At 37.6% G+C, this 17,739-nt stretch overlaps 1 protein-coding gene and 1 long non-coding RNA gene across 3 annotated transcripts; both read right to left on the bottom strand.

Moving 5' to 3' along the window:
- On the bottom strand, positions 1–1,871 carry wu:fc50b12. Of its 2 annotated transcripts, none has more exons than XM_087265875.1 (3): positions 1,730–1,871; positions 1,487–1,620; positions 1–1,359 (listed from the first exon to the last, which is right to left on the bottom strand). In XM_087265875.1, exons 1-3 carry the CDS (start codon positions 1,748–1,750, stop codon positions 1,125–1,127), a joined length of 390 nt encoding a protein of 129 aa, XP_087122001.1. In that variant the 5' UTR covers positions 1,751–1,871; the 3' UTR covers positions 1–1,124.
- An 8,060-nt stretch (positions 1,872–9,931) lies between these two features.
- Positions 9,932–10,501, bottom strand: LOC141376100 (uncharacterized). Its single transcript, XR_015944791.1, has 3 exons — positions 10,366–10,501; positions 10,192–10,228; positions 9,932–10,066 (listed from the first exon to the last, which is right to left on the bottom strand). It is a non-coding gene; the product is annotated as an uncharacterized LOC141376100 (long non-coding RNA).
- Between the last annotated feature and the right edge of the window lie 7,238 nt (positions 10,502–17,739).

Genomic DNA, 17,739 nt, shown 5'->3' with positions numbered 1-17,739 from the left:
CATTTTTAAGAACTGTTTATTCATGAAACAACCACACAAGTAAATGCAACATGAACGTAATGCCAATTCTTTAAAATCAAATTAAAACACACAGAATAAAGTTCAAACAATTAAAATTAATATTTCCACACATGCTAAATTGCAACTTTACTGTTACAAATGTAAAAATACAAACATTTAAATACATGTCATACAATTTTAGCATACAAAAAACCCTCCTACAGTAAGGTCAACTAATTATATATATATACACACACTACCTGACAAAAGTCTTATCCTCAATGCCAGTTGTAAGAGCAACAAATTATAACTTAATTCTAGTTGATAATTTGGAAAAGTGGCAGAAGGTAGATTTTTTTTTTTTTTTTTTGATGAATCATCTGTTGAACTGCATCCCAATCATCACAAATATTGCAGAAGGCCTAATGAAACCCGCATGGACCCAAGATTCTTACAGAAATCAGTCAAGTTTGGTTAAGAAAAAAAATCATGGTTTAAGGTTACATTCAGTATGGGGGCGTGCAAGAGATCTGCCGAGTGGATGCAACATCAACAGCCTGAGATATTAAGACATTTGTGCTGCCCATTACATTACAAATCACAGGAGAGGGCAAGCTCATGGGACAATACACTATATGAATTTACTATATTCACTATATTATTTTTCCACTGCACCATGACTATATTCTATACTGTACATTATTTCTGTTAACAAGTCCTTTTTTTCTAAGTAAAGTCAGACCTTACTGTGCTATTTAAATAATTAAAAATCAAGGCATGATCATATTTTGTTTTGGTAAAATAAGCGTAAGAGGCCTGTGCCTTTCATATTAGCCACTTCTGATAGCAAATGATCAACTAGAAGTCAAGGTATTATATGTTGCTCCTAAAAGGCGACAAGACTTTTGCCAGAACATCTAAAACATCTGTATTCTTTAGAATATTTTCCAATAGTCTTTGGCCACATTGACAAGTTTGGGATCATCCAAAACTTTAAAACTAACTTATAATTTTTCATTTATTTGTTTTCCAAAAGTACCTCAAGCAGAAGAGAGACATCCTGAATTATCTTTTTTGTTTTAGACTTTTATCTCACATTATTTTCTTTGTTTCAATAAATGTTCTTAGTTATAACTGCGATTAAGCACATTAATCTTGCTCAGGGCATCTTTGTTGTCAATTGTCTTATGAACGGTAATAATGAAGGGGAAGGCAGAGGGCAGTTCGACTCTACGGCTGAGCTTCTGGTGTCCCCAGTGCAGACAGCGCAGCCTCTCAGCCAGGTCACGGCGTCCTGCTCGCTCCAGACCGTCCTGCAGCAGCTTAGTTTTGTTTGGTTTGTCCCAGGAACGCTCATACCTATCAATCAAAAGCAGAAGTCACTAAAGGTAAGCCACCAAAATGACCCTCAGCTCTCAATGGTGTGTAAAATAACTACTAATTAGCTGGTAATAATTATTAAAAGCTAGATTTGAGTATTAAATACCATGATTCCAGCATTCTCTGAGCCTGAACTCTCTTTTCTTTGGATGTGGCATTAAACTGTCTGACTTCATTTCTGGTGAATCCCAGTTCAAATGCTAGCACATTCCACTCAAAGCCCAACTGCTTAGCAATCTCCTGCACAGATTTCATATTGATCACTGCATCCTAAAGGACAAAGAGGAGCATTCATAGACATGGGAACATTTCATGGAAAAAAAACAAACAAAAAACAGAGTTTACTCACCTCTTGTGCCTTGTTTGGCATTTTGTCTGCATATAAAAGGATTAAAGTTCTTCTCTGTGCTTTTTTTGCTCAGTTTTTGTCCTTAATATTTCATGTGAAACGCTTACAAGTTGTTGCATGTAGAGGTTAATGTGACTGGAGTAGTCAGTTGGCATAGAGACTGACCAATACAAATCTGCCTGGTTAAATATTAAACATTTTTACATTAAGAATTTGCTTGTGAGAGTAAAGTAAGCAAAAAAAAAGTTTTTGAAATAAAAAATCATCTTAGTTCTGTGTTAAAGGTATAGTTCACCCAAACATGAAAGTTTTATGATCAATTTAACTGTTCTAGGTTTTTTTTAAATTCTGTTAAATACAAAAGAAGATATTCTGAAGAAAGCTGGGAACCATAGTTTTGTGATACAGATTACATAGATTTTTTGATAATTGTGGATAAATATATTTGGTTAAGACAATAGGGTTAACATAGCAGAAGTATAGAAGTTTAACATTAATCAACAGTGGACCAGTATCAGTTTCCTCATATATGTCGCAAGGGAGAATGAAAATACGCACACAAGATGTAGAGACTTTCTCATAGTGGAGTTCAAGCTCTTCCTTTTAATCTGCTTAGGTGAAAGCATTAAGTTCTGCATTAAGTGTTGTTGTCAATCACACTAAAATAATCTGTGGCAGAAGTTCACTCAAAAGTGAAGGTTCTTTTTGTCTTTAATTACTAACACTCCTGTCATTCCAAGTACTTTTAGTATATATAAGAAGATATATATATATATATATATATATATATATATATATATATATATATATATATATATATATATAAGAAGATATTTTACAATATGAAAATGCAATGAAATTATGAAAATTGTAAAATTAAAGCAATAGTGCAGAGATTTGGTCCCTGCATCAAGTCAGGGTGTGCCAGTAGCCTTTAAAACCGCATGGGAAAGAACTGAACATTTATTTAATGTTTTAGGTAACTAATTCTTTATATACAACTCCCTTGATATCTAAAGGGAAAAAATGCAAAAGAAACTTGTCGTTAAATAAATTTTAGCAGAGACGCAACTGCCTGTCATTTTCACATTCGTTTTTCAGTTAGGGACTAGGTCTAATATTAGAGTAACCTAATAAAAATATTTGTTGGACACTGCACAGTAGTCTACACTATAATTAATAATATAATTTATTATATTCATTATTATTAATAAAAGTAAGTTATACAACTGATAAAATGCAAAACCCTTTTTAATGTTTGCTTTCATTTTGACATTTCTAACAGTTGTAATAAGAAACATCCCATTGTGCAGCAACAGTCTCAAGTTAGGACACTTAAAAATGGATCAGACTCCTTCCAATCCAGAAACCCAGGTACTTAACCCTAGATGACACTTGGGCATCTGGGCTAACCCCAGATGACACTTAGCATCTTCTTTAGAATCTGGTTAAAAGACTCCACTAAGACTGTCCGTCTATAAGTGATAAACAGAGAAATGTAACTGCTTTACCTTGAGAAGGTGGTTTTCATCCCCTTGCGCTTGGGCAACACAGTACAGCAGACAATTTTTACTATAAATTATGGGAGGAGGTAAGGTGCTGGTAGCCAGACCGCTCCCTCCATTACCTGGACATGAGACCAGCAGTTCTTTAAGTGGTTGTATTCATTTACATTTACATTTAGTCATTTAGCAGACGCTTTTATCCAAAGTGACTTACAAATGAGGACAAGGAAGCAATTTACACAACTATAAGAGCAACAATGAATAAGTGCTGTAGGCAAGTTTCAGGTGTGTAAAGTCTAAGAAGGAAAGCATTACTAATTTTTTTTTTTTGTAGTTAGTTGAGGAGTCAGAGAGGTAGTTGCATACATTATAAAGTGGAGACTAAATAGTTGAGTTTTTAGTCGCTTTTTGAAGACAGCGAGTGACTCTACCGTTCTGATGCAGTTAGGGAGTTCATTCCACCAACTGGGCAGATTGAGTGCGAGCGTTCGGGAAAGCTTTTTCTTCCCTCTTTGGGATGGAACCACGAGGCGACGTTCATTCACAGAACGCAAGTTTCTGGAGGGCCTATAAATCTGCAGAAGTGAGAGCAGATAAGAAGGGGCGCAGCCAGAAATCGCTTTGTAAGCAAACATCAGTGCTTTGAATTTGATGTGAGCAGCAACTGGCAGCCAGTGCAAATGGATGAGTAGCGGAGTGACATGTGCTCTTTTAGGTTAGTTAAAGACCACTCATGCTGCTGCATTCCGAAGCATCTGATGAGGTTTGTTAAAGTTAGCTGGGAGCCCGGCTAGGAGAGTTGCAATAGTCCAGTCTGGAAAGAACAGGAGCTTGAACAAGGAGTTGAGCTGCATGTTCAGATAGGAAGGGTTGGATGTTTCTGATGTTGTAGAGTGCGAATCTGCATGATCGAGCAGTTCTAGAGATGTGGTCAGAGAAGTTTAGTTGGTCATCAATCAGTACTACAAGGCTTTTCACCATTTTGGATGCAGTAATGGTTGCCCCGTCGATCTGGATTGAAAAGTTGTGATGTGGAGTCAGGTTGGTAGAAACTTCTAGCATTCCCGTTTTCGTGAGGTTAAGCTGAAGATGATCTTTCATCCAGTGTGAAATGTCTGACAGGCAGGCTGAGATGCGAGCCAGAACCGAGGGATCATCAGGGTGAAAAGAGAGGAATAGCTGGGTATCATCAGCATAGCAGTGGTAGGAGAATCCATGTTTCTGGATGACTGATCCCAACGATGTTGTGTAGATGGAGAAAGAAGTGGTCCAATAACAGAGCCCTGTGGTACCCCAGTGTTTAGATGCTGTAGGTTGGACACCTCTCCTCTCCAAGACACCCTGAATGACCTGTTAGAGAGGTAAGATCCGAACCACTGAATAACCGTGCCTGCAACACCCAGTGACTCAAGCGTAGATAGCAGGATCTGGTGGTTTACAGTGTCAAAAGCAGCTGACAAATCCAGCAAGATGAGGATTGATGATTTAGAGTCTGCTTTAGCCAGTCTGAGATCCTCCACGACCGAGAGCAGGGCACTCTCAGTTGAGTGGCCTTTCTTAAAGCCAGATTGCTTGTTGTCCATGAGGTTGTTTTGAGTGGGAAAGTCTAGGACTTGATTGAACACGACTTTTTCCAGAATCTTAGCCATAAATGGAAGCAGGGACACTGGTCTGTAGTTTTCAAGTAGCGTTTGATCGAGGTTGGGTTTCTTTAGCAGTGGGGTTATCCTAGCATGTTTAAATGAAGTGGGGAATACACCAGAGTCAAGAGATGTGTTGATTATGTGAGTCAGTGTTGGTATGACTGCAGGAGAAATGGCTTGCAATAGAAGAGTGGGAATGGGATCAAGCGGACAGGTGGTTGCATGGCTAGATAGCATGAGTTTGGTCACCTCAGACTCAGAGAGCTGAGAAAAAGCGGTGAGCATGTGTGGTGATGGTGGTGTATCTTGCCTGTTTGTAGTAGGTGCAGTAATGCTGCTCTCAACCAAAAGAGCTAAGGTTCTTGAGCTCACTGCCAATGGAGTGGTGTAGCTCTGGTAACTGGCTGCATTGTGTTTGCGAGAAGTCAATCAAAGCCTGGCCAGTCTTTTCCAAATAGAACATGGACAGAAAAGTTTTTTACCACGCCTACTTGAAAGGAGCAAGGGCTCCGCAGGCAGTGCAGAGATGATGAAACAGCAAGCTGGTGCTTGGTGAGTATCCATGAATCCACATTATAGGTGGCTTTGCTATCAACTCAAGGTCTCACTATCTTGGCTGAACCAGAGTGATGCAGCTTCATGAATCCAGCACTGTCATCACTAATTGTCTTTTCACCTGAATGGTTCGAGTGAGAGCTCAGTGAGGCTCTGGATCATTGACAATGTAGCTGGTTAGCCAAGCCCGGGCATTTAGAGAAGGTGGTTTGGTGGGCATTGATTCATCCTTGGCGCTGGGGACTGCCGGTCCACTCACCAGGCAGGACGTACCCTCCAGTGGCCTCCCTCCAACAATAAGGGCCAGCTCTCTCTCCAGGTCACGGGCAAATGATGGCTCTGCCAATCTCTATTGCTGTCACCAATTCAGAAATGGACACAAAGTTTCTCATGCTTACAGGCCCCCTGATCTGGCAAGAATGAGCTCACAGCAGATCACCACTTTTTCAGTGACCTGGGTAGCGGTGGGACTTCGGCCACAGGTGTGTGAGGCGTATGAGCTGGGTGGCCTGTACTCTAATATGGGTATTTTCACTGCAGGACCACTGAGGTGAGAGTTCAATATGGACCAGAGGTGAAAGTTCCATATGGGCTAATTTCTCCTTCTTCACCATCTCATAATCATCATATTGTTGGGCTTGTATGGATTAAAATGCTTGTTGAGCTTCTCCCGTGAGGAAAGAAAACCTGGTTAGGCTTACCCAAAGGAGCAATGTAGGACCACACCCTTGTAGATCAACAACCTGCAGGAGGAACCATAGGGCTCTAGTGCACTGGGCAATGGTCAAAGTCCAGTGCCACAGTGACTCAAACTTTGGAAACAGAAACAGTTTTTTGGGACATGGAATTTTTAAAATTTCACGAAAAGTTTTGAGACACTGAGAGGGATGGAGCCTGAGCTTGTGTGGGAGACTCATCGATACCAACTAGATATAGTCAATCTTACCTCCATGCAAAGGCTCTGGAACTTCTTGAAAAGGGCTGTACTGTGTCCTACTCTAAAGGTTACAGACTGGTGTGGGCTTGCTTATAGTTCCCCAGCTGTTTTGTGTTGGAGTTTTCCTGGTGAATAAGAGAGTCACCTCCCTGTGCCTAAAGGCTGGAAAAGGTCTCTCACTTTAGTTTGCGCTTATAAGCCAAACAGCAGTAAAGAGTACTTAACATTTTTGAAGTCCCTGAAAGGGGTGCTAGTAGGTGCTGGAGGACTTTATCGACTATGTGGAGAAAAAGAGTAAAACTTGAAAACCTGGATGATTGAGAGAAATTGCTTCCCCAATCTGAATCTGAGTTGTGTTCTTTTTGTGATTTTTTTTTTTGTGTTAGTCACTGTTTTTAATAACATGTTTCAGTATAAGGTGCACATTGCACCAGGACACCCTAGGTTGATGATAAACTTTGTGCACATTTCATCTGATCTCCGATTGAGGGGCAGAGCTGTCAAATGATCACCACCTGGTGGTGAGTTAGATGCGTTGGTTAAGGGGTCTTCTAACATTTCAGAGAACATCCCATGGATGTGAGCAGAGATAATAAGGCCATGTTCCACTAGGTTCACCTTCTGCCCAAGCACTGTCCCCTGCTCCATTTCCTAATGTGAGACCTTATGACAGGTGAGGCACCGCAGACTTTGGAGTGGTTAGTCTTACCCTTTGGAACAACCTCCAGTTTGTGTTGTGCTATCAATGCACTCCAACTCCATATGCATCAGCACCCCTTGACAGAGAAGAGCATCCGTTTTTTTCTGGAAACCTGCTTTTACTTAGACAATTGTCTTCGAGCCTGCCTACGATTGAGGCGGCCCAGAGCTTAATTGATCATCTGCTATCCTTTCTGGTGCTTGCTTTGAGATTAGACAATGGGCCAGTAATGACCTTGCAGTGTGGAGTCATCTGAGGCTTGGGCAACTAGTATGAAGTTGTGGTTGACATAGGATAAGTCTGACATCCCTGAATCAACACTGGGTCTGAGTTGGGATGGGCAATCTGATACCTTGTCCTACAGACATAGACCGGTCACCTATCGGACATATAATCTAAGGAACACTCATAGGATCCTTGCTTCCCAATACAACCCTCTGGGACGGCTCCTTCTATACACAAAAAACAAAGAAAATTGTTAAACACCTGTGGAACAGGCAGTGAGAATGCAATGATCCTGACCTCCTTCAATCCTGAAGAGAGTGGGAAAGGAACTAAGTTGCCTTTCTGGGGTCTCTTTCCTCCCTCTTATGTTCGTCCTATGTTAAGGATAATGGGAATCATGGAATTCACATCTTTTCAGATGCCTCTGAGCAAGCCTACAGAGCAGTAGTTTACCTATGTACTGTTAACTCAGCAGGTCAGATCTATCTCTTTTCTTATCGCTCATTCCCATATTACTACCAGGAGAATACATTACATTATAAGATTGGAAATCTGTGGGAGCTTGGTTGTGAATCAACTGGTGAAATTGGTTCAGTGCAAGATAACATTGTCCATTTTAGTATACTGTGTTGTGGATCAAATCTGCTATTTTCCTTGAGTGGTTGAAATCCAAATCATGTCAGTACAAAGTATTTGTGGGCAACATGATCACTAAGATACGAGAGTTTACCGACCAGTGCCCCTGGCATTATTTTTGTTCTGTAGAAAACACAACAATCTACTGATGACCTTACAAAAGAGAGATCTCCTTCCTACCTTGCAACCTCAAACTGTTGGTCACAGGGACAATCTTTCCCTCTCTGTGACCCTGAAAAATGGCCAGTCTTTCCTCCTCCTGCACCTAGTGCAGATTCAGTTACGGAAGTCTACCTTCTCTGCAGTAATTAACTTGGTGACTTCTGGCAGTCACCTCAAGAAATGAGATTTACCTACCTGGCTAGAACAACTGGATGTCTAACAGAAGATTAACACCTGTTAGAATCAGGGAAGTCAGTCAAATCTAGCAGCCACTTAGTTGCCCTTGCCCCAGAGATGGTTCCTTCAAGTGGCTTGATTAGAGTGGATATTTGGAAATTTGCCGACCTTGCAGATGCCATTCTCCTACCTGTTGTCCTAGACCCAAAGCATTCAGTTACTCATCTGCTAATCCAGCATCATGATGGCCAATTACATCATCCTGGCTCAGAGTGGCTGTTTGCTGAGATATGAAAAACAAATTGGATCCTGCGAGGCAGAGATACTATTCGACAATTTCAATGTAAATGTCCAGTGTGTTGCTAAATGTGCAAAAATGTATTTCAGTCTTGAGTGTTTTAATGATTGAGAAATTGTATTACCCCAGGGAAGAAGCTTCTCCCCAGTCTCCACAGGAAAGCATTTTTCTGATCGCAACAGAGATAAAATTGCTGTAGATTGAGTGCAGATCAGGGAGCTCAGTGCCAGAAAATGGTGCACTTAGCTGACCACACCACTCTCTGTATGCGCTTGTCTGTCCTACATGGTGCTCTTCCAAACCAGGTTGTGATGTTTCCCATCAGCATGCTCTCTATGGTGCAGGAGTAAAAGTTCCTAAGCACCCTAAGGGGCAGTGTGAAGTTTCTCAAGTGTCTTAAGATGGTAGAGATGATGCCAGGCCTTGTTCACCACTGTGTTGATGTGACAGGACCATGACATAATAATGTGATGTGAACACTGAGGTTATAGAAGCTGTTAACTCTCTCCACTGGGCTTTTGTAGATGACGGGGGGTGTAGTAATTCCTTTCCTGCTTCCTACTGAAGTCCACTCTCACCTCCTTAAAGCTGGTTTATATTTCTGCTTTGAGTGATCGGCATGATCCACGGCGCCTGCCTTGCACATTTCCATACATTTATACTTCTGCGGGCTATTTGTGTTGCTTTAACACTTCAGAAACGCTAGTGGCATTAGGTTTTTATGTTCCTCTGTGTTGAGTTTCCGCCCTGGTGTTTAGCTTTTTTCTGTATGCTACCTTAATGTTCAGGTTGCTAAAACTCACTCATTCTGAGGTGGAAACCGGCAGACATGCAACAACTTTAATTATAAGGTAAACATGAAACACAACTTTCCATCTGGAGCTCCTTTACGGGTTCTACACTTGTAAACACTTGCTCCAACGGGTTTGTGCGGCTCTCGCCCCCGCCCTTACTCATCAGCATTACCAAGTAAACCAATTAGAGCTTGTGCTACGCATCGTTGCGATGTGCAGTTACATTTTTGAGAGGTATGTGTCAGCGTCGACCACAAAGAGGGTATGCGATAACGCGTAGGCTGTGCCGGAGCATACGTGTGCTTTTGACGCAAAAGTATAAATCAGCCTTTGGTCTTACTGATATTTATCTGGCATTATCCTCCAGATTTCCAGTCTCCTCCAGGTAGGCCATCTCATTGTTGTCAGAGATCACACCGCAAATTTGATGGTGGTGGAGCTGGTAGTAGCCACACAGTCATATGTGTACAGAGAGTACAGCAGGGGGCTCAGAATACACCCCTGAGGTTCTCCAGTCCTGCTGTTATCAGGAGCCTTAAAGCGAGCACAGAAAGTGTTCTATACCTAATAAACTGTCCTTGTTTTCCAGCACCTCTGGTATTCTGTCTGGTCTGTTACATCATCAAGTGTGTCCTGTAAGGAGGCCACTGATTGGTGCGTCCAGCATGTGACCTGCCTCTGAACAGGAGCTTCCAGCTTTAGCACCTAAGGTGGATTATAAACGGCATTTATTATGTGGTCCGGTGTCGGTTATCATAATTTTAAAAACTTTATTGCAAATTTCTCCTTTATTGATACATAACTTTAAGGTTACGAAATACTAAACTTACCGTTTTCACATCTTGTCTTTTCTTGCCACTAAAATGACTTTAACAGCAGCATGTAGATGCAGAGATTTATGCAAAGAAATAAACGGTGGTCCAGTGTCAGTAATTGTATTACAAGCTTTAATGCAATTTTCCCTCTTATTACACAACTTTAAGGTTATGGAATACTAAACTTACCGTTTTCAAATATTTCTGTTTCTTCTTTCCACGACAATGACTTTAACAGTAGCATTAGGATGGAGAGACTCATGCAAAGAAATAAACAATGGTTCAGTGTCAGTTAACATATTTTTACAAATTTTAAGGCAATTTTCTCCCTTATTAATGAATAACTTTATGGTCATGGAATACTAAACTTACCGTTTTCACATCTTGTCCTTTCTTGCCACTGCAAAGACTTTAACAGTAGCATGAAGATGGAGAGACTCATGCGAAGAAATAAATGGTGGTTCAGTGTCTAATCATATTTGTTTTTACAATTTCTAATGCAATTTTCTCTCCTACTAAGACATAACTTTAAGGTTATGGAATACTAAACTTACCGTTTTCACATATTGCTGTCTCTTCTTGCCACTACAATGACTTTAACAGCAGCATGTAGATGGAGTGACTCATGCAAAGAAATAAACGGTGGTCCAGTGTCAGTAATCGTATTACAAACTTTAATGCAATGTTCCCCTTATTAATATACATATCTTTGAGGTTATGGAACACTAAACTTACCGTTGTCACATCTTTTCTTTTCTTGTCACTGCAATGACTTTAACTGTAGCATGTAGATGCAGAGACTCATGCAAAGAAATAAATGGTGGTCCACTGTCAGTAATCGTATTTGTTTTTACATTTTTAATGCAATTTTCTTCTTTATTAATACATAACTTTAAGGTTATGGAATACTAAACTTACCATTTTCACATATTGCCGTCTCTTGCCATCACATTGACTTTAACAGCAGCATGTAGATGCAGAGACTCATGCAAAGAAATAAACGGTGGTCCAGTGTCAGTAATCGTATTACAAACTTTAATGCAATTTTCTTCTTTATTTATAAACATAACTTTAAGGTCATGAAATACTAAACTTACCGTTTTCACATCTTGTCCTTTCTTGCCATCACAATGACTTTAACAGTAGCATGAAGATGGAGAGACTCATGCAAAGAAATAAACGGTGGTCCACTGTCAGTAATCGTATTTTTACAAACTTTAGTGCAATTTTCTTCTTTATTAAAACATAACTTAAAAGTTATAGAATACTAAACTTACCATTTTCACATGTTGTCCTTCTTGGCATTGCAATGACTTTACCAGCAGCATGTAGATGCAGAGACTCATGCAAAAAAACAAACAGTGGTCCAGAGTCAGTACTTGCATTTTTACAAACTTTAATGCAATTTTCTCCTTCATTAATATATACTTTTAAGGTTATGGATTTCTAAACTTACCGTTTTCACATCTTGTCCTTTCTTGCCATCACAATGACTTTAACAGCAGCATGAAGATAGACACTCATGCAAAGAAATAAACAGTGGTCCACTGTCAGTAATCGTATTACAAACTTTATTGCAATTTCCCCCTTATTAATATACATAACTTTAAGGTTATGGAATACTAAACTTACCGTTTTCACATCTTGTCTTTTCTTGGTACTAACAATGACTTTAACAGCAGCATGTAGATGCAGAGACTCATGCAAAGAAATAAACGGTGGTCCACTGTCAGTAAACGTATTTGTTTTTACAAACTTTAATGCAATCTTTCCCTTATTAATTCATAACTTCAATGTTAAGGAATACTAAACTTACCGTTTTCACATGTTGCTGTCTCTTCTTGCCATGACAATGACTTTAAAAGTAGCATGAAGATGGAGAGACTCATGCAAAGAAATAAACAGTGGTCCACTGTCAGTAATCGTATTTTTACAAACTTTAATGCAATTTTCTTCTTTATTAATACATCATTTTAAAAGTTATAGAATACTAAACTTACCATTTTCACATTTTGTCCTTTCTTGGTACAGCAATGACTTTACCAGCAGCATGTAGATGCAGAGACTCATGCAAAAAAATAAACAGTGGTCCAGTTTCAGTACTTGCATTTTTACAAACTTTAATGCAATTTTCTCCTTCATTAATATATACTTTTAAGGTTATGGATTTCTAAACTTACCGTTTTCACATGTTGCTGTCTCTTCTTGCCATCACAATGACTTTAACAGTAGCATGAAGATGAAGAGACTCATGCAAAGAAATAAACAGTGGTTCAGTGTCAGTAATCGTATTTGTTTTTACAATTTTATTGCAATTTTCTCCTTTATTAATACATAACTTTAAGGTTATGGAATACTAAACTTACCATTTTCACATATTGCCATCTCTTGCCATCACAATGACTTTAACAGCAGCATGTAGATGCAGAGACTCATGCAAAGAAATAAACGGTGGTCCAGTGTCAGTAATCGTATTACAAACTTTAATGCAATTTCCCCCCTTATTAATACATAACTTTAAGGTTACGAAATACTAAACTTACCGTTTTCTCATATTGCTGTCTCTTCTTGCCACTACATTGACTTTAACAGTAGCATTAGGATGGAGAGACTCATGCAAAGAAATAAACAGTGGTTGAGTGTCAGTAATCATATTTTTACAAACTTCAATGCAATTTTCTTTTTTATTAATAAATAACTTTAAGGTTATGGAATACTAAACTTACCATTTTCACATATTGCCGTCTCTTGCCATTACAATGACTTTAACAGCAGCATGTAGATGCAGAGACTCATGCAAAGAAGTAAACGGTGGTCCAGTATCAGTAATCATATAACAAACTTTAGTGCAATTTCCCCCCTTATTAATACATAACTTTTAGGTTATAGAATACTAAACTTACCATTTTCACATCTTGTCCTTTCTTGCCACAACATTGATTTTAACAGCAGCATGTAGATGCAGAGACTCATGCAAAGAAATAAACAGTGGTCCAGTGTCAGTAATCGTATTACAAACTTTAATGCAATTTTCTTCTTTATTTATAAACATAACTTTAAGGTTTTGGAATACTAAACTTATCGTTTTTACATCTTGTCTTTTCTTGGTACTACAATGACTTTAACAGCAGCATGTAGATGCAGAGACTCATGCAAAGAAATAAACGGTGGTCCACTGTCAGTACTTGCATTTTTACAAACTTTAATGCAATTTTCTCCTTCATTAATATATACTTTTAAGGTTATGGATTTCTAAATTTACCGTTTTCACATGTTGCTGTCTCTTCTTGCCATCACAATGACTTTAACAGTAGTATGAAGATGAAGAGACTCATGCAAAGAAATAAACAGTGGTTCAGTGTCAGTAATTGTATTTGTTTTTACAATTTTATTGCAATTTCCCCCCTTATTAATACATAACTTTAAGGTCATGGAATACTAAACTTACCGTTTTCTCATATTGCTGTCTCTTCTTGCCACTACGTTGACTTTAACAGTAGCATTAGGATGGAGAGACTCATGCAAAGAAATAAACAGTGGTCCAGAGTCAGTAATCATATTTTTACAAACTTTAATGCAATTTTCTTCTTTATTAATAAATAACTTTAAGGTTATAGAATACTAAACTTACCATTTTCACATCTGGTCCTTTCTTGCCACAACATTGACTTTAACAGCAGCATGTAGATGCAGAGACTCATGCAAAGAAATAAACAGTGGCCCAGTGTCAGTAATTTTATTACAAACTTTAATGCAATTTTCTTCTTTATTTATAAACATAACTTTAAGGTTATGGAATACTAAACTTACCATTTTCACATATTGCCGTCTCTTGCCATCACAATGACTTTAACAGCAGCATGTAGATGCAGAGACTCATGCAAAGAAATAAACGGTGGTCCAGTGTCAATAATCGTATTACAAACTTTAATGCAATTTCCCCCCTTATTAATACATAACTTTAAGGTTACGGAATACTAAACTTACCGTTTTCTTATATTGCTGTCTCTTCTTGCCACTACATTGACTTTAACAGTAGCATTAGGATGGAGAGACTCATGCAAAGAAATAAACAGTGGTTGAGTGTCAGTAATCATATTTTTACAAACTTCAATGCAATTTTCTTCTTTATTAATAAATAACTTTAAGGTTATAGAATACTAAACTTACCATTTTCACATCTTGTCCTTTCTTGCCACTACATTGATTTTAACAGCAGCATGTAAATGCAGAGACTCATGCAAAGAAATAAACAGTGGTCCACTGTCAGTAATCGTATAACAAACTTTAATGCAATTTTCTTCTTTATTTATAAACATAACTTTAAGGTCATGGAATACTAAACTTACCGTTTTCACATCTTGTCTTTTCTTGGTAGGCCTACTACAATGACTTTAACAGCAGCATGTAGATGCAGAGACTCATGCAAAGAAATAAACGGTGGTCCACTGTCAGTAATCATATTTGTTTTTACAAACTTTAATGCAATTTTTCCCTTATTAATACAAAACTTTAAGGTCATGGAATACTAAACTTACCGTTTTGTTGCTGTCTCTTCTTGCCATCACAATGACTTTAAAAGTAGTATGAAGATGGAGAGACTCATGCAAAGAAATAAACGGTGGTACAGTGTCAGAAATCTTATTTTTACAAACTTTAATGCAATTTTCTTCTATATTAATACATAACTTTAAAGTTATAGAATACTACACTTACAATTTTCACATTTTGTCCTTTCTTGGTACAGCAATGACTTTACCAGCAGCATGTAGATGCAGAGACTCATGCAAAAAAATAAACAGTGGTCCAGAGTCAGTACTTGCATTTTTACAAACTTTAATGCAATTTTCTCCTTCATTAATATATACTTTTAAGGTTATGGATTTCTAAACTTACCGTTTTCACATGTTGCTGTCTCTTCTTGCCATCACAATGACTTTAACAGTAGTATGAAGATGAAGAGACTCATGCAAAGAAATAAACAGTGGTTCAGTGTCAGTAATCGTATTTGTTTTTACAATTTTATTGCAATTTTCGCCTTTATTAATACATAACTTTAAGGTTATGGAATACTAAACTTACCATTTTCACATATTGCCGTCTCTTGCCATCACAATGACTTTAACAGCAGCATGTAGATGCAGAGACTCATGCAAAGAAATAAACGGTGGTCCAGTGTCAGTAATCGTATTACAAACTTTAATGCAATTTCCCCCCTTATTAATACATAACTTTAAGGTTACGAAATACTAAACTTACCGTTTTCTCATATTGCTGTCTCTTCTTGCCACTACATTGACTTTAACAGTAGCATTAGGATGGAGAGACTCATGCAAAGAAATAAACAGTGGTTGAGTGTCAGTAATCATATTTTTACAAACTTTAATGCAATTTTCTTCTTTATTTATAAACATAACTTTAAGGTCATGAAATACTAAACTTACCGTTTTCACATCTTGTCCTTTCTTGCCATCACAATGACTTTAACAGCAGCATGAAGATAGAGACTCATGCAAAGAAATAAACAGTGGTCCACTGTCAGTAATCGTATTACAAACTTTATTGCAATTTCCCCCTTATTAATATACATAACTTTAAGGTTATGGAATACTAAACTTACCGTTTTCACATCTTGTCTTTTCTTGGTACTAACAATGACTTTAACAGCAGCATGTAGATGCAGAGACTCATGCAAAGAAATAAACGGTGGTCCACTGTCAGTAATCGTATTTGTTTTTACAAACTTTAATGCAATCTTTCCCTTATTAATTCATAACTTCAATGTTACGGAATACTAAACTTACCGTTTTCACATGTTGCTGTCTCTTCTTGCCATCACAATGACTTTAAAAGTAGCATGAAGATGGAGAGACTCATGCAAAGAAATAAACAGTGGTCCACTGTCAGTAATCGTATTTTTACAAACTTTAATGCAATTTTCTTCTTTATTAATACATAATTTTAAAAGTTATAGAATACTAAACTTACCATTTTCACATGTTGTCCTTCTTGGCATTGCAATGACTTTACCAGCAGCATGTAGATGCAGAGACTCATGCAAAAAAATAAACAGTGGTCCAGTTTCAGTACTTGCATTTTTACAAACTTTAATGCAATTTTCTCCTTCATTAATATATACTTTTAAGGTTATGGATTTCTAAATTTACCGTTTTCACATGTTGCTGTCTCTTCTTACCATCACAATGACTTTAACAGTAGTATGAAGATGAAGAGACTCATGCAAAGAAATAAACAGTGGTTCAGTGTCAGTAATCGTATTTGTTTTTACAATTTTATTGCAATTTTCTCCTTTATTAATACATAACTTTAAGGTTATGGAATACTAAACTTACCATTTTCACATATTGCCGTCTCTTGCCATCACAATGACTTTAACAGCAGCATGTAGATGCAGAGACTCATGCAAAGAAATAAACGGTGGTCCAGTGTCAGTAATCGTATTACAAACTTTAATGCAATTTCCCCCCTTATTAATACATAACTTTAAGGTTACGTAATACTAAACTTACCGTTTTCTCATATTGCTGTCTCTTCTTGCCACTACATTGACTTTAACAGTAGCATTAGGATGGAGAGACTCATGCAAAGAAATAAACAGTGGTCCAGTGTCAGTAATCATATTTTTACAAACTTCAATGCAATTTTCTTCTTTATTAATAAATAACTTTAAGGTTATAGAATACTAAACTTACCATTTTCACATCTTGTCCTTTCTTGCCGCTACATTGATTTTAACAGCAGCATGTAAATGCAGAGACTCATGCAAAGAAATAAACAGTGGTCCACTGTCAGTAATCGTATTACAAACTTTAATGCAATTTTCTTCTTTATTTATAAACATAACTTTAAGGTCATGGAATACTAAACTTACCGTTTTCACATCTTGTCTTTTCTTGGTAGGCCTACTACAATGACTTTAACAGCAGCATGTAGATGCAGAGACTCATGCAAAGAAATAAACGGTGGTCCACTGTCAGTAATCGTATTTGTTTTTACAAACTTTAATGCAATTTTTCCCTTATTAATACATAACTTTAAGGTCATGGAATACTAAACTTACCGTTTTGTTGCTGTCTCTTCTTGCCATCACAATGACTTTAAAAGTAGTATGAAGATGGAGAGACTCATGCAAAGAAATAAACGGTGGTACAGTGTCAGTAATCTTATTTTTACAAACTTTAATGCAATTTTCTTCTATATTAATACATAACTTTAAAGTTATAGAATATTACACTTACAATTTTCACATTTTGTCCTTTCTTGGCACTGCAATGACTTTACCAGCAGCATGTAGATGCAGAGACTCATGCAAAAAAATAAACAGTGGTCCAGTGTCAGTACTTGCATTTTTACAAACTTTAATGCAATTTTCTCCTTCATTAATATATACTTTTAAGGTTATGGATTTCTAAACTTACCGTTTTCACATCTTGTCCTTTCTTGCCACAACAATGATGACTTTAGCATGTTGATGGAGCGTAATAGGAAGCAAAGTTTGATTAAAAAATGAATCTTTTATATTAACTACAACATAAATGTCGA

This window comes from Danio rerio, chromosome 9, assembly GCF_052040795.2.
Source record: "Danio rerio strain M-AB ecotype USA chromosome 9, GRCz13ab, whole genome shotgun sequence".
NCBI classification, from domain to species: Eukaryota; Metazoa; Chordata; class Actinopteri; order Cypriniformes; family Danionidae; genus Danio; species Danio rerio.
Note: the sequence above shows the minus strand (reverse complement) of the source record. Positions and strands in the feature narration are given on the sequence as shown.